Source organism: Sinohyriopsis cumingii, chromosome 14 (assembly GCF_028554795.1).
Source record: "Sinohyriopsis cumingii isolate HCF-2022 chromosome 14, ASM2855479v2, whole genome shotgun sequence".
Taxonomy (NCBI): Eukaryota; Metazoa; Mollusca; class Bivalvia; order Unionida; family Unionidae; genus Sinohyriopsis; species Sinohyriopsis cumingii.
Window position 1 is genome coordinate 103,554,864 of NC_142974.1, and position 18,877 is coordinate 103,573,740.

Consider the following 18,877-nt stretch of genomic DNA (forward strand, 5'->3'; position numbering starts at 1 on the left):
ATGGCAGCGAAAGCAGAGGCTGATAAACAGTTATATAGCATTTCAAAAGCTGAGATGTGCAATGTTAGTGCAAGACACTTCAAGAATACTCATAGTGTCAATAGATTTATCAAAAAGTCGCTTAGCAAATTGTTGAAGATCTTATATGATATGTGGGTTCTCATCACTCATGCCATGATTTTCTGTCTTCTGTGATGATTCTTGGCAATGAAGTGTCTTGCATTTTTGTTGCACACTTTTTTTGATTGTCTGATCATCAAGGTACTTTGATCACAGTTCTTTTCTATCATGTTTGCAGCATGTAAGCATCTGGCTGATCTGATTTTGCTAATAGTCAAATAGCAATACTTGCATGGACACCGTAACACTGTTCATGTGCACCATCAGACTTGTAAAAACAAAAATCATGATATTTGTTCCACAATGATAAAGTAGACAGGATTTTTCAAAAGTCTTGATGAGAGGGATGGAGGGCATTGTTACTGACACCAGTTGTCACAAAACTAATTACCAAAAGATCTTAAATTCTTGACACCATGCAATGCTTTTTTGATAATCACATTACAAAATTAACACATAAAATGATGATTGTTTTACATCTTTAGCTCCTGAAAATTCCGTTCAGAACTTAGAACACTTAATGACAATGCAGTAGGTGGATCCATGTTGTTAATTATACTACTTCATTTTACAAAGATAAAGGTAAAGTTACAGCAGATATTTGAGCAGTTAATTTTTCTTAGCAGAATAATTACTGATGGTCGTGAATTTAATATTAAATGAAATTGAAAACTGTATTTCATCAAAATATTTTTAATGAAGTAGTTATTATTACTGTCAGTGCAGGATAGCAAGACTAGATAATTTAATCTTTAGAAGTAATTGAACGCCGTCTGTGTTGACAGATGGTTAATCTTTCTTGTGCTTTGCTCCGGTCCTGGAGGCATGGACATATCATCAATACATTAAGTAATTCTGTGCAGGAAAAAAAATTCCCATGGAAAGGCATGACCAACTTGCCCCAAGTAATGCCTAGCTGATGAGTAGTGTATAAAACTTGTACTGTTACATAAGAAAGTATGTAATGGACGAATTTTACTGTTTATTTTATGATGTAAGATCTTGCTTTTAAATTGATATGTCTGGAGGTTTCCTTCCTTTTAGCTCAACTTCCTGATAGCAAGTATTTGATTTGATTTTTTATTTTCCTCCCTCATTACACAGATACGTCTCGTCACTGTATATACATTTATTTTTTGTCAGGTTTCCTCCACAGTGTTTTTTTAAAAGTTATATAATGTACTTTTAATGTACCTTTTTGGTGTGGGTGGTTGGTATTTTAAAACTCAAACTGATGCAATATGATGCACAGTATGAACTTCCATGTTTTCGCTTTTAAAAAAAAATATTAGATTTACTATATTTGTTGAAATTGGTAATTTGTAGGTATGTATGTCAACTTGCTTATAAGTGACAACTTGTAAAAAAAAGAAATCAGCGTTTTATTGATTTTAAATTGTGCTGATCAGGAGACTGTGTTGTAACAGTTGTAATAAGATAAAATTTAACTCTTGGTCATTATTACACTCACCCACCACTTACAGTTGGAATAATGACATCAGAGAGAAATGAACAAAATTTAGAGGTGTACTCACATTCATGCACCCTGACACCTTGTTAGTTTTCCCTTAACAGGCAAATTTTTCAATGGAAATAAGAACTATTGTTCTTATATCTTTTTATTATGTCTCGCAACAAATACCATGTTAGCCTTGTCTGTCTGTACTCATTACATCCAGCTGTCCAGCTGTCTCACCACTGTGCATTTAGGTCAGTGTCTCAGGCATTGTATGTCCCAGAGTCATTCAGCTTTTATGTTTTCTTCTTTTTTTGTGAATACCACATGTCAGCCAAAAGCATTACATTCCAGCATCTTTGATTAAATTTTATATTTGGGCCAGTTTCTCAGGCCATGTTTGCCCCCAAGACATGCAGATTGGTATGCTGATGTTATTGTCACCAAACCAAAATGAGGTCACTGTGACCTTTGTCTTGAGCTTCTATTACTTGGATAAAGTGTTTTGTTTGACAGTTTGTCAGACATTATTTGTCAGAGTCGTTCACCATGGCATGTACATATAAATTTGTTAGTGCAGGGCTACCTTACCAAAAAGGTCACTGTGACCTATCTTTCACAATTGAGTAACTTTGGTTTGGTTAAGTGTTTGCATTTAGGTCAACATCTCTGTTTTTATTTCCCAAAAATGTGTCCACTGACCTGCATTTCGTGCTTCATTGACTTCACATAAGTTTTGCACAGCTGTCAGTTTCTCTTGCACTATTTGCCAGTCAGGCAATTTAGTACTGTCTTATCAAAAATAGGTTACTGTTACCTCTGTATCATATTTCAGTGACTTTAAGTTAAACTTTGTGTTTTAGTCAATTTTGTTTAGGATTAATAGTCCCAGAGATATACATGCATCTTGATCACTACAAGAACACCTTATGAAAATTGGGTCACTGTGATCTATATTTCATATCTCATCAACTCTGGTGTCAATTCTATTACACATTGTAACTACAGGTTTGTACAGAAAGGGAGTAGCAAGGGTGAGGGGTTGTACAGAAGTGGAATGGCAAGGAATGAGAGGTTCGAAAGAGGAATGGACTTGGGTGAGGGGCTGTACAGAAGCGGAATGGCAGGGGTGAAGGGTTGTAAAAATGGTAATGGTAGCGTATTTTTATTCAAGGAACACATTTCTACAGCTAACTGATACATTGAAACCTGCCCTAGCAGACACCTCATTTCATCACCATTACATATATGCAACCTTTACTAAGGATGTTGGTCCATGAAGGACACGATGTAAGTTACCTTGAGAGTCCTGCATAATGCAGTTGTTTACTATGTTCTTATTTTTAAGTCATTGAATTAGTTCAGGCCAGCTATGTTAGTGTAGCCTTGTCAGGTACATTACTCCAGTAACCTTTGCACAAAATAACCCACTTGTGTATGGTGAGATAGCATCAAAGAAAATTATTTCAAGTGAATTGAAAATTGTGTCTGTTAGAGATTTTTCCCCCCTCTGAATAGTTATTTGCACATACATGTATCTGTGTGTTTGGTCATGTTTTCCAATGTAGTGTTCACATTCCTATATGTTTGATCATGTTTTCCAGTGTAGTGTTCACATTCCTATATGTGTTTGGTCATGTTTTCCAGTGTAGTGTTCATATTCCTATATGTTTGATTGTGTTTTCCAGTGTAGTGTTCACATTCCTATATGTGTTTGATCATGTCTAGAACACTGGTGGAGAATATGTGTTTAATCTCATTTTTGTCTTACATCATACAAAAATATCATTTTTATTTGGTGCATTGCCTTTGTGACTTGTATGCATGACATCACATGTATAATGTCGCAATTATACACATTAAGTAATTATCTTATCTACCTACCTGTTAACCTCATTTACACAGAATGTGTAAAGCAAAAATACCTGCTTTTTAAATATAGAAATATATTTAATGTGTATTTTGTCCATCTGTTTAATCATTAGAAATAAAACAACATAAACCCTGATCTTCCGGCACATTATGCAATGGTCGATCAGGGTTTATGTTGTTTCAGTCAGATTCAATCTATAAGCTAGTATAGATGACACTAATTGATTTTAATGAGTCAAAATCTAAAATTTAAATGAAGAACAAAAGCAAATGACCAATTTAATGGGATTCATAAACAAACTTCTATTCTAAAGAAGGACATTGAACCATACTGGTGGTCTAAGTGGTTAGAGTGTCTGCCTTGGACACTTGAGGTCATGGGTTCAAAACCCAACTGAATCATACCAGAGACTTTAAAAAAAATGGTAATAGCAACTGCCTCAGCATGTAGATGGTGGTGGACTGTTGGTCTTGTGTCAGGAAAATGTGACCATGTTGGATGTGATGTCACATGTCTGCTGCATGATGCCAGAGTGCTAGACATCACTATAAACTGTCTACATTAAGCTATATTAAAAACATTTTTTTTGAAGAAGAAAAAAAAGGACCTTGACTAATGATAGGTTGTATTATGAGATATCAATGTATTTAATGGGACTGTGGGAAATGCTGTTCTAACTGATAATACAAGCATTGTTTACAGGTGGATTAGTAAAGAGGTGGGTTCTATGTTTATGTATTTAAACCTTGTAAAAAGTGTTCATTTAGGTGTACCTGATAAGATATCTTTACACAGATCATAATTTTACCTGTTGCTAGAATTTGACTTTCAAAATAAATCCTTGTCCACATGTTGTCATTAGTTATCTAATCATTAGTTTACAAGCAATAGTAACGTAACAGATGATGTTGCATGAATGTCCATTAGGTTCAAAATTTATGAAGCCAGTCATGCCTCAAGTGGGAAAGACACAATATATTTTAAACAAGTTTCCTAGATTTCATGTTTGATTACAGTGAGTCTGAAAAGTTGTCAGTCATGTAACTTTAAAATCTTGACCGTGATTGTTCGGACATTCAGCACAGATATTGACAGTGCTATATATAAACAAAACTACATATGCATTTTGTATTATTTAAGACATAAGAAACATAAGGTCTTAAAATATCATGGTTATTGAGACCCAGTGGTCATCAGTGTCCAGTGTCATCCATGTCCTACTAGTGCCTTTATATTGTGGGCTGTTAAACCTGTGGTGAGTGTATATTGTACATTTGTGATTTTCTAGTTTTTAGGGTAGAACATTGATACAAGTTAGATGAATAGCTGGTCAGTGTTCCAATTGTACTTTAGATTGCCTGACAAACTAGATAAGACCATTAGCAAATTCTTTGTAATCTTTCATCTTATCTGATGTTGATGATCAGTAGATTTCTAGCAATAGAGAAAGAACTTGTTGCCTCAAGTAAAACTGGTTGCCTTCTTTTACCTATAAAGTTGAATCCAGAGAGAGACATTGTGTTTATGTTTGCACTTTATAATTACTCCTGGAGTTGAAAAGTCTATCAACTATATATATATATATATATATATATATATATATATATATATATATATATATATATATATATATATATATATATGTATGTATTGGTATAGCAGCAGGCCTGAGTGCTTCAGTTCCATCCTGTTAATGACCAGAAAAAAGTTGTTTATCTACGAGGGAAAAAAAATGTCAAAAGCAAACTAATGAAAATAAATTTATATAACACTTAGGAATAAACTTGGCATGCTGAAAGTGTAGCTGTATGAGTGGAAAACAAGGTGGAAGTGATAAGATTGAATCTTACAGGAATCTGTACATTATGCAACATAAAGACACGCCTCTTTTCCTCTTTCCTGATTAATAAGTCAGGAAATACTTTAAGAACTAAAGTTGTTGTAGATTATTGCTTAAAGGTATATAACAATTTACACAAAATTTACAATTTACAACAAAATTATTTGTCTTTTATTTTAAATTAAAAATCTTTTACTCATTATTTATATAATTTATATTTAAACACCTTCATCAGTAATTATCTGCATCCATTCTGTGTGCCATCTTTTAAACCTTTCTCAGGGAGAAAAAAAAATGCTGCATTTGTCTCTTTCCCCATGCTCTCCCCCTGTAGTCCATAAATTAGCCTTTGGCTGTATCATCAAAATTCAGCTTAGTACATGATAGCAAATTTGTAAACTCTTACATCACCAGGCTATCAATTTTCAGGTCACATGACCTAGTGTCCAACCAGGAAAAACTGACCATTGGTAGATAGGGTCAGGGTTCAATGGTCAATCCATCAATTAGCCCAGCCCACTTAAATTAGCCATAGAGTCAACATTTTAGTTTACTATTTTTACTGGGATTTTTTTATTGACTAGAGAGTAGACTTAACCCTTAAGAAAAACCTCCAATTATATAGCAAACAGGAAGGGCTAGCTTGGCTCCAAAAGGTCAACTGGACTTTGTTAACAAAGTGGACCATATATTTCATCCTTGGCTCAAGAGGGCAAAAATCAATATTAACTCTAATGTTGGGGAGTCCATCCCATTTTATCAAAAATACATACCAAGTGAAGGAGCCCTTTACCATAGTGGAGAGAAATCTGTCAGTCACAGGGGATTTCAAATAAATGACCATTGGCTAGCCTGGAAAAGTATCAGCTAAAAGACCTGGATGGCCTTGGTGATGCAAATATGTGGAGATAAGAAACTCTTTTGCATGGCCCCCACTTTGTTTGGGACAGTGAGTTTTTAAGATAGTTTCTCCTGGACAGTTGGTCACTTTTATCTGACAACACAAAAGTTTGGAGGACTTACCAAACAAAGTTTATTAAATGGTAAAAGATTAATGGACACCTAAATACTTTAGGTACATTATGCGACATAAACAAGTTTTCATATCAGCCAAGGTCTTAATCAGTGGGATGTGAACTTTTACAGATGTGAGTCCAAAGGAGCATTTTGTGATCTTTAGTCACGTTTTGAACAAAAAGATAAAAAGTTTGCTTGAAGAGGCAGTGCTCAACTCCGACTTTTCTCACATGAAGATAGTGAGCTGTGTTTTTGACGTGATCGGACTAGTATTTGTTTCAGAGCGGTCAACTCGATAGATAAAGCTGATAATTTGAAGCTGTCTCAACCTTTGGTACTCAAGCAATGATAAAAGTACCTGTATAAAGGATAATCCTGAGACACATGTTTTTTTTTTACTGTTCAGCCTGAAACAAAATATAGCATAAAATTGAGGAAGGAAAACTGGAAGAAGAGAACAATTCAGAAGTTGAACTATGAAGGACATTAGTGTGGAAGATGCTGAGAGCAAGGAAGCTTTAAAAGGGTAAGAAAACCATAGGCCAATTTTAGCTTTTGATGAATTGAGAGACGCAGTCACGTGGAGGCTATTTGATCTCTATGAACTTCAGTGTGAACATTGCACCTGTTTACAACCATTGTATCATAACAAACCATACACCTCTACACTGGGAGGGGAAATGTGTACAAGGAGATAGGGTACCAGAGAAATTAGATCAAACTAATTAACATTTTCTTTTACCAATAGTGTAATAGTAAATAGCTGTTTAATCATGCAGACAACTCTATAAATAGCTGTCTGAACATTCATTGAGGTAGATTTAATACTTGCATGATCACTTTGAATACAGTTCTCTTGACTATTTTCATAGCGCATGGCTTCAAGGCCAAATACATTTTATAATCGTACCCTGATTATTACAGTCAGGTTGTTATCCAGTTATTAATAAGCTTATTATTATTTATTGATATAATAATCCATAATATTATTATATTATTAAGTTGACATCAAGTAATTCCCAAATCCTTATGAATTTTGTTTTTCTTACTTTCAAGTTTTTGCTTTACCTGAAAAAATGTACCAAATATAGTCTTACTGATAAAATGGAATACCTCTTACCTCATGCCCTCATTGTAAGGACCTTCATCATAACACATTTCATGTTATTAAAGGAAAATGATGATGGTTACCCTTTCAGTAAGTAGTTGTAAAACTATAGGCATTATGTACTCAGTACTGTCTATGGCTCCCATGAAAAGCATTATAATGATGTGTGTGTGTGTGTGTGTATATATATATATATATATATATATATATATGGAATAAGGAACACATAATAGTGCCTGCAAAAAAAGTTTACACATGCTCTTTGTTATAGTCTTCAAAGTGCAATAATAGTTGTCGCAAAGTATTTTTGTGAAGAATGCATGGTTTGAAGTTATTTGCTGAAATTCTTATGTGAATTAAGGTTTTATTGAGTCCCTGTATATACTGGAACAGAGCAAAATAAAGGGAATTACCAGAACAAAAATGAAATTGCCAAATGAAGGACATATATTCATAACCTCAGAATTAAAACATTTCGTAAATATAAGTTTTTAAAATTTGACAGTACAAATTGCAAATTGTTGATGTTTTTAAGGGGTAACTAGAAACATTGAAATATACTTTATAAAAAATGCCCCAAATGCATTAGAATACACCACATGTATATATTGGTGTACACAGAAATTATGATTTGTAGTTGTTTAAATAACAATAACAAGTCAAATAAGCTCTGATTTAAGTGATTTTTATACCAGATTATCATTTTTGCCTATGTATAGTACCTTTCATGTAATGACATCACTTGCATGTGCTTGATTGGAAAGGTCTGATAAGCAGTGAATGGCAGTAATAAAGTCATACACAGAATGATGATGTTACAGTGTGTGTGTGTATATATATATTGTTTTCTAAATTTGTTCCACATGGACAATACAAATCTCTTCTTGTTCTGGTTATTCCCTTTGTTCTGTTGACAAATTTAATATAAAATTTAAAGTCATATTTCATAACAGAAGAAGGATATCTTTTCTCCCTTTTAATTGTTTTGAATATTAAAAAGTATCAATTACATAAAACAATATCTATTTTTATATATTTTTGTTCAAATAATTCCATTTTCCAGTAAATCGAAGGACCTGGTTTTATTCTAGTGTCATAAATAAAGAAATTTAATACAAGATGTGATGGAAGTAAGTTGCAATGCAAAGTCAATGATGGCTGCTAGTATAATGTAGTTTCATGGTTACAGATAAATGGGAATTTTTTCAGAAATGCACATTATTATATTTAATGTGTGAATTATTTGTCACTTTTTGAAAAGAACAGTAATTATGGAAAAAGATGGATCTAAATGGGAGCAGGATTTGGGATGGAACTTCCATAGTGCAGCTCTTTTTCTGGAGTGAACTATGTTAGCACTTTATAAAAACAATAGTATACATGCCCATAGAAAAGATGTGCTGATAACAAAGGTGAGAAAACTGTAAAAGAAAGTTAAGATCATTTCATATTCTTTAAACATTCAATAGAGCATTAAGTACTATTATGTATTTTTCATTCCCATTTGAAAATTTGTCAGCCCCCCCCACCCCACCCCACCCCAATTTTAGGACAAGAAGACACGTTGGGATCCAAGGTACAGCATCAAAAAATTATCTATTTTCCCCATTGATGCAATCTAGAAAATGGGAAGACTTGCAATTACTTTAATTTGGTTCTGAGGAGTGAAAGGTAAAAACTTGACAAGTATGCTTGTGATTTGATATTATCATGGGATCATTTTTATGATTTATACCTTTTTTCTAATTACCAGTAAAAGCAGCTATGTTAATTAAAGAAAAGAATAAAATAGACACAAACAAAAGAAAATGTCTTTTCAACATTTTGGTCCTTGGTGCTATTGAATTTGTCTTATAAGAGGCACAGATATGGTTTTGAACAATCATGTGAATAAAATTGTGTGTTTATCGCAATTATCCAGCACAAGCTAGACTTGATATGGTGGCCAGAATAACTGGTGGAGGAAGAACCCAGGGAAAACCCTGGTAGGAACCATCAACACATGGGAAGCTACAGGTAAGCTTTCTGACATGCCCTCATTACCCAAGCCAGATACTCAGAGCCACTAGACAGAGGTGAGATGGCAGTGGACAGTACAGAAGAGTGCCTTAGACTCCTTGGCCATAATGGGTTTCAGTTAAATAAATACTAGCAAGTCAATAAATGCAAAAGTTTGCCAGAGAGAGGAGAGATGTAACAAATAGTGGTTATCGGAAAGATTTGTAAATGACTCCATGGTAGTAAAATAGTTGGAAAGGTCAAAGTAGTCTAAAAATAAAAACACAATTATGACACTATAAATCCTGGTATAAAAAATGTTTAAGTAAGTAAAAGGAAATACTTTTTTAATGGCTATATAAGGGTGGGCTTTTATGTTCTTAAAATTGCAATTCTTAATTTTCATAAGGAATTTTTAAAAATATTTTTACATTGAATCTGAAAGAAAACAAATAGTTCTATAGTGTAATAATTCTTCAGTCATCTTGTAAGTTTATATGTATCCAACAAAAAAGAAACTTGTTAAAAATTAAGGAGAGGGAGAAAGAACAAACAAATGTTACTAAAAAAAAACTCTTGATGATGACCAAAAAAGAGATGAACAATGACTAGTAGCCTGTTCAATTTATGGGAAACTCCTGCTGGGACATGTGAATTGTGTGTGTAGAGACCTGTTGTTGGTCAGTGTAAATATCTTGACATGTTGACACCATCACAGGGAGGGGGTAATCACATGTTTATTGATATCATTCTCCTCCACTTTTACAGCCTCTTTGATAAGACCATATACCTGTCAAAGGATGTGGCTTTTTAGGGTGATCCTGGAATATAGTGTACACATCATTTTATAACCCCAAATTACTTACAAGTGACACTGTATTGCAATGTGTATATTATTATGTGCTCTGGTATTCTGTTTCCTGATGATACTTAATTAATTGTTATACAAGCTTTAGTATTTCACTGTCATTGTGCAGTAATCTATAAAAAAATTTTTTTATCTATGACATGTGTCATTAATTAACATGCCTTGCCATTAATGAACATCTAATTTACTAAGATTAGTAGTTTAATAGGTGGATATACTAATCATGGTCCCATAAGATTGTGGTCGGAAAATAATGAATTTATTATCAGGCCAAGCTATAGATATTATTACATCGTGATGTAATATATATTAATGGCTTAGATATTGAAAAATATTTTCTTTGAATTTTGATTTAGTCTTAGATTAAAAGCTTTTGGATTTGAAGATCACCAGTCAATATTTTGTCAGGTATTTTTTTTTTTTAAATATTGATTTTGAAGAATATTCAGAATAACTTCAATTTTTGTTTATATTTAGTAAATTCATACCAAGAAATAACTTATTGTAACTCCTTCTTCAGCAAGCAATAGAGCAACTTTTAGTCAGGTGATACACATTAAAGAAAAAGAAGTTTAATTTTTCTGGATAAAACTGTAGTTTTAATCTTGTATTTGCACCTTAGCTCCACAAGGAGGGAACTTGGTGCCAAGGCAATAGGAGTAAAATGCCTTGCCCAAGGGTATTTCATGGTGTAAACAACCCAGGCTCTTAAAATGGTAGTATTTGGACCCATACCCATTTTAGTTCTTACTGTGTTCTATGATTCTGAACAAGACCTCAAACTGACACTCGTGTCTTATGCCTACATTTTATCACAAAACACTCCTCACACATGTTACATCTATCTAACCTCTATTGTTTACTATATTTATCTCTGGGCTGATTGTTGAAGTTCAAAGTTGATGTTCATATCAGAGTATGTTCGATAAAATCCACTTCCAGATGGAAGTTGTCACAGGCAGGCTGATAGCTAAGTTGTTGAGAAGTATTTTACAGAATTATGGCAGTGTATGTGACAGTTTTTTTCTTTCCTATTTGTTCATGCTTTTTAATCAACTTATGTCACTCGAACCCTAACAAATGCAGATGCTCTGGTTGTCCCACTAAAAAGTATTATTGCTGGCAAATGGGTGTGCATTTATGTCAATGTACCACTGACCAGTACTATTGCTGGCAAAGGTGTGTGCATATATGCCAATGGACCACTGACCAGTACTATTGCTGGCAAAGGTGTGTGCATATATGCCATGCCAATGGACCACAGACCAGTACTATAGCTAGCAAAGGTGTGTGCATCACATGATTTACAAGCAAACTTGTTAGACTTTGAGACTTGATATATCTCACCTATCAGATTGTCACTTTATGTTGTACACAATTCAAAGCATCATAACTTAAATAATTCTCAGTCCAGGGTTCTCGTGAGTCCTGGAATCTTGGAATAGTTTTGGAATTTAAACAAAAAATTTCAAGGGCCTTGAAAAGTCAAGGAATTTCTCAAAACCTGGAAAAGTCATGGAATATGTTTTTGTTAAGTTGGCAGGGACCCTGTTAACCACATGTCATGAGATTTTCAGTATGCACCAGAAATAAACACTAATTCACAGTTGGTGAGTTTCATCGTAAATTACTTTGATTTTATATAATGTTCTGTGCTAGTGAGTAGGGAATGTGCATAGAGGGCAAATGTCTGTCCTGGTGATAGGTTGGTCCTGGTAACTGGGAGACAAATGGTTGCTACTGTAACTAGACACACTTATAAATTTAGAGGCATTATCTTAATTACTGGTCAGCATTTACATTTGAAATCCACACAGTATTGGCCAGCAGCCAAGTACTCTAATGTATCACTGTTACAGATTTGTCACACACAGTGGGATTTAATGAAGTACTCTAGAATGAAGTACTTTAGAATGTCACTCACACATGATTTGTTACACACAAGGGGGTGTAACCAAGTGCTCTGGTGTGCCACTTTTACATGATTTGTCAAATACAATTTAGGGTGTAACCATACACTCTAGTGTATCACTCTTACAAATTTGTCACACACAATGGGATTTAATGATGTACTCTAGAATGTCACTCACATGATTTGTTATGCACAAGTGGGTGTAACCAAGTGATCTTGTGTGTCACTTTTACATGATTTGTCAAACACAATTGGGGTGTAACCATACACTCTAGTGCATCACTCTTACATGATTTGTCACTCACAAAGGAGTGTAATTAAGTACTGTACTGTGTCACTCTTACCTGATTTATCAAAATGTAAGTGGGATGTAACCATGTACTCAAATATGTAACTATTGCATGATTTGTTAAATACAAGTGGGGTGTAACCATACCTTGTACTCAAATAATTCACTCTTACATGATTTGTTAAATATAAATATGGTGTAACTATACCTCGTACTCAAATGTCTCTCGTACATGATTTGTTAACTACAAATATGGTGTAACCATACCTCGTACTCAAATATTTCACTCTTACATGATTTGTTAAATACAAATATGGTGTAACCATACCTCGTACTGAAATATTTCACTCTTACATGATTTGTTAAATACAAATATGGTGTAAACATACCTCGTACTCAAATATGTCACTTGTACATGATTTGTCACAATATGGATAGTCACATATAGTATTTCACATAAACAATGTTGCCTCAAAAAGCTGGAGTCGTTCAACCAAGATGACTATATTTATTGGAAAATGTTAAATGTAAAAATTTCATCCAGCCCCAAAAACTAATAGATCTTAAAGCATCATGAAATCAGTTTGTTTTTTTATTAGCATTTACCCTTACACCCCCCTCCTCCATTCAAAACAAAAAATCATGAAAAGTAGAAACATAATTTAAAACTATTGAAATATGATTCATATAATTTAATAGTGTCATATTGGTCAGTTGTGGGGTGGGGGTTAAAACAATTCTTGCAAATGGACAAAATCATCAAGAAGATAAATTGCAATTTATTCAGTGTAATTTTTATGGAATTTTTTTACCACAGAAGAGACTCATTATGACTGCTTTAACAGATTTTTTTTTACAAATACCCTTCATTTTATGTTGACTCTGAAAATTTTGCCTTTACATCTTGGATAGCAAATTACCCTGCAGATCATAGTTATCATTGGTCAGTCAGGAAAATGGACATATGTACTAATTGAAAGCTCAAGCCCACTTAGAAAGTATATGATGTCTGATAGAGATTATGTAATACCAGCAGGGGATTGTTAGCTCTCTGTTTTTAGTGTTTATCTCCAGTGATAAAGAGAATGCAGAATAAAGGAGAGAAGAGTATTGTTTATCTGTATAATCAGGCTGGCTGAAACTAGCTGATATTCTCCTGAAAATGTACTTCTCTTAAATAAACGGAGCAAATTTTTTCAGTTTTGATGATGATGTGAAGCAACTATCTATCTTCACTACTTTCAGTTAAAGACGGGGATACTGAAAAGGTGGACAGAATTTTAAAGTTTTAACACAACAGTAAGTTGTGTTATGTTTTACATGTCTGGAAGTGCTTGGGCAATGTGCCGAGTTTATGTTGTTGTATGGGTTTAATGCAATTTTTCAGTGCATGATACATGGCAGCTGGTATAATTAACTGGTGGAAGAAAAAGCAAGGAAAACCTTAGTAAGGACCACCAACCCATGTTAAACTACTGGCAGCTTTCTCATGTACCTACATGGACTGAGCTGGAGACCAAACCCACATTGACGGAGATCGGTAAAGGCAATCACTTTAGACCACTCGGCTCCCCTTGAACCCTTTTGTTGTCTCCTTTACAAGGATGACATCATTCCATAGAGTGAATGGCTTTGTCTCTGCCGATAAATGCACCAAAATGCATACCAAAATTTCAAGTCACTATACTTGTCAAATCAACATGAACATGTTAGAGTTTTTGAAAACTTTGAATAATGTCATCACAACATTGTATTAGTGCATAATATAGTCGGTACAACCAAATAAAGTCATTACAACATTGTTTGAGTGTATAATATAGTCGGTACAACCAAATAAAGTCCTAAACTTGATGCTCATTTCAGCTACATACACTATGCTATTAATCCCATGAAGATCAGTTTTGTAATCCCCTCCCATTTTAGTCATTATTTCCTAAACCCATTGAACTGGGTATTACTTGTGTTTATTTCCTCTTTCCTCTGTCTTGTGGTAAGTCTAAATCCTGTTTGCCTTTTATCTTAGCACAAGGGCTTGGCATTTTTCACATGTAAAGAAGACGTGAAATCAGATGTCATTTATAGATCTTGAATTAATATTTGCACTGTTTTCAATTAAAAACAAAGGAGGACAATATTGTAAGTTGTTGCAGAACAAAAAAATTTCTTGGCATCTGTCTACCCGTCTGCTGGTAGCTATTTTGATTATTTATCTCATTAAAAAATCTAATACATTCAGTCATGTTGTACCTTATGTTCAATTATTCAAATGAAAGCTGACTTAGATGTCAAGAGATAAAGAAAAATATTTTTCCTGTTTCACAATTTAATCCTTAAAGTAGGAACAACAGTAACAACAACATCATATTTAATTTTTGGATTTTAGAAATATTTTTATTAAATTGACTTTGATTGCAACAATGTTTGTTGTTGTTGTTGTTGTAGGGCAAAAGTGTTTAAGTCTTGTTTATTTTCCAACTTTCTGCCTTTGCATTTATATGAAGCATTTTTCCCATAAGTGGACAATGTATGTCCTTTATTTGATGGATTTGATACTTGGTGTTTTATGTGTGCTCATTGTATGATGGACTTAATAATTGGTGTTTTATGTATACCCTTTGTGTGATGGATTTAATAATTGGTGTTTTATGTATGCCCTTTGTGTGATGGATTTGAGTTTTGGTGTTTTATGTATGCCCTTTGTGTGATGGATTTGAGTTTTGGTGTTATATGCATGCCTTTTACATGATGGATTTGATATTTGGTGTTTTATTTATGCCCTTTGTTTGATGGATTTGATTTTTGAATTTTTATTTTTGATGGATTTGATATTTGGTGTTTAAGGTATGGCTTTTGTGTGATTGATTTAATTTACAAATTTGGTGATTTATATTTGCTTTTTGTTTGATGGATTTTATTTCTGGTGTTTTAGGTATGCCATATGTATGATGGATTTTATTTTTGGTGTTTTATGTGTGCCGTTTGTGTGATGGATTTAAATTATGAATTTTGGTGTTTTATGGCACATCAATTTTAGTAGGTTATTTCGTGGAAAGGCAGTTGGAGTAAAGTATCTTGCCCAAGTACACCCCATGGTAGCCATCATAGGCTGATTATTAGTATGTACTTTTTTTATATAAAAAATCAGTTTAATCTGCAGGACAAATTTGGTTTAGTCAGTTGTAAAAATGTTGGAATTTTGTCCAGATGTTTTTCCGGGGGGGGGTGGTATGTTACAATTACAGTCTGTTGTGTATAAGAAGAGTATGTATGAAGACATGTGTACTAAAAGTTCAAGAGGACAAACTATTTCATATACTATTTTACTTAAATTCTTTCCAGATTTTCAAAATATTCAAAATTAGTGAGATGTCAGCTTTAATTTGGCCCAGTAAGGAATAGTGAGGCATTTCCCCAGTAATTCATTAAGATAATATTTGCTAGGGTCATAAAGATTATTCCAAATAATTTGATTGGAGACGAAATATTAAGCATTCAGCTGAGTATACAATTTTAAAAATTTATATTTTAACAAATGTAAGGATATAAGCAGTCCAGAATCTCTTAAAAATGCATATGTGTAGGTTTGTGTTCATTCTCTTGCATAACTATCACTAAGTAAGGGTGATTACAAGGAAATCAGGGGTGTGGGTGGTGGAAACATAACATGTCACTAAATGGCTATAAAACAACAGCCAATCAAGTATCTACACATTTGTCTGATTTTCACAGGTTGAAGGTCATAGACTCCTTTTATTTTATTCACAATGAAAATGGTATGTTGAATTGTTTTGTTTGTTTTTTTGTTTTTTTCTCTTCTGTTTGTTATTTTTGATTTTTTTTGTTTCAGCAAAAAGCCTGCACAACCAATTTGCTGCTGGTTGTAAATTGGTGAAGTTTTCCAAAGGCCTATTGTACTTTATCATTTTCTCTTACATGATTGTTATTGCCATTATTAAAATGGAGATTTATTCCTTTGTGTTATTGAATAAGAGACAGAAGCCACAACCTTTTCATTTCATGTCCAGTCATATGATAAATCTCAGTAAAAGGTGATGACATCACGATTTAATGATGGCATAATTTCAAGGTTGAATTTACAAAAGTGGTCTACCATACTACTCTGGAAAGATTGAGCTAAATTTTGGGCTGCAGTTAGTGGTATATTAGAGAATTTTTGTATTTTTAAGAAAAAAAATTATTGAAATGTTTTTTTCTTTCCAATTTATTTATTTATTTATATGCATTTATTATTTATTTATTTATATGCATGCTTCTGAGTTTGAAATGGGACTCATTTCCCTTTAGAGCAATACAGAACATCTCTCTGTTCCAGCTGTTAACATATTTTAGCATGTTTACAGGCAGGCAAAGATGTAACAAATCTAGATAGGAAATCCAATCTCTCTGCTTATTTTGTGGTCATTAAAACAGAGCAGATTCTCTGCCCTGTTACATAATGTGCCAGCCTGCCCAGGAAAAGCCAGGCAGCTGTCCATGTGTTTTATCTCTAAAACCTTTACAAATAGTAATGAAGAGGGTACATCTGTTTGGTCAAGCTGGGGCACCCTATGGGGAAACTTGACCAGTTGAGTATTTGTTTAGTAGTTTATAACCAAGTCAGATTTTATTGGTGTCACATGTAATGATACAAGAACAACAGGTTGAAACCAGAATCATTTTAAAAACAATTTTTTTAATGAACTAAAACATAGTGTAGACATATTAAAAAAAGATCATGGACTAAAGGTAAAAACTAGCAAGAACAGACATGTAAGTAAAGTATTTATTACTATGTTACTGATTATATGTCACATTAATGAGTTCTCCATAGAATTTTTCAAGTTGCAATCCAGGAGGACTTTTTCCTTGGAAAAAAGTTGCAGTTCAGTAATAAAACTAGGAGTCCCAGTAATGATAAAATAAAATTCTATGCAGTAATTCAGAACATTGTATGTATTGTTTATGTCATGAGATTTCTAATACTCACTCTTTGTGAAATATTTACGGTTATGATAGACAAATGAAAAACTTAGGCAGTTCATGACAATGATAATTGTGGTTCCTTGTGATGTTATGAATATAACGATTCTCAGTGCCTTTACCTTGTGATTTTTTTAAATTCACTTTGCATCTAGAATGGAGTCAATGAAACAGATTATACTTTTTTTTCTACATTAATTCAATTTTCCAAGATACAGGAAGAATAAGTGAATGACCATGTTCATTAAACTTTTTTAAATTTCCTCTTTAAGCAATACAGCATGCTACATTCACCTTTTTCTTAAACAAACTTAATAATTTCCCCACAGCAAGCAAAAGATCAAAATTTTCAAGTTCTGAACTTGGTGTTCCTTGAGTTGCCAATGTTTAGCATTTTTCCTTCTTTGCTCTGACACCATGTTATTATGCTATTAATGTTCTTTTGTTTCCTCATTTTCTGCACGTATTATGTCCTAATGCATCATCCCATCAGATATGATCCATTCCATAATCTCATGGGATATGCTCTATTCACTCATTGGCATTTTATTTTATCATCAAAATGAGATGCTTCTGTTAATTTCTGTTGGCCGGTTTAGCAAAATTCACGTTCATCTACAGTCTTGTGCACAATCTTTTTTATATAAAGTTGCCATCAGAAAGTACACATATAAAACAAAATCATATCTATCTGTACATGACACCAAAAAATGGCAGATTTATAATGATTAACATGGGAGTTTGTATTCCAACAAACAAATCAAGTCCCAAATCTTGGTACGATTTTTTTTAAAAGATGGTATTTGATAAAATGCATGTGTTCCAAGCATTTAAGTATTTATTATATAATGGATTCAAATGGATTAAAACTGTGCTGAGTAATTTGTATGAAGGAGAGGTGTCAAATCACATGCATATGTAATTAGTCTTTTGATCAAAATAATCATCAGGAACGAACAACCGATCGATAAGTGTCATAGTATTGTAGTATTGTGACTATGCATCATCACCTAATCCTATTACAATCACTTTGATGGCTTGCACACACTGTAAATTGATACTTTGTAGAAATGGGTCTAATAAAAGAGTGTTGCTGACATAAAAAAAAAACTTTGTGTACTCTGGACTTAGCTCATGGAATTTTCATTGCTCCAAATATGAAAAGTGTGTTTACGTTTGCATTTATTTAGGCAACCTGAAGTGTCACATGTAGTAAAATACAGCAGAATAATGTGTGGAAGGGATAGTAGCGTGTACTTGTACTTGGTCACAGAACTTGCATAGCACTTGGTACAATGACTAATGCAAAATGCAAGTAGCCAATGACTAATAACACTTTTACAGTACTAATGCAGAGTACAAGTAGCCAATGATTAAACAGCATTTGGTATAATACTAATGAAATATAAAAGTAGT

General features: G+C 33.3%; 1 protein-coding gene across 1 annotated transcript in view; it reads left to right on the top strand.

Moving 5' to 3' along the window:
* The first annotated feature begins 6,705 nt into the window (after positions 1–6,705).
* Positions 6,706–18,877, top strand: part of LOC149784528 (uncharacterized) — a 53,046-nt gene continuing 40,874 nt past the window's right edge. The window contains exon 1 of the mRNA XM_089932614.1: positions 6,706–6,832. Coding sequence (XP_089788740.1) covers positions 6,783–6,832 — 50 coding nt within the window. The 5' untranslated portion in view covers positions 6,706–6,782. The remainder of the gene's footprint in view (positions 6,833–18,877) is intronic.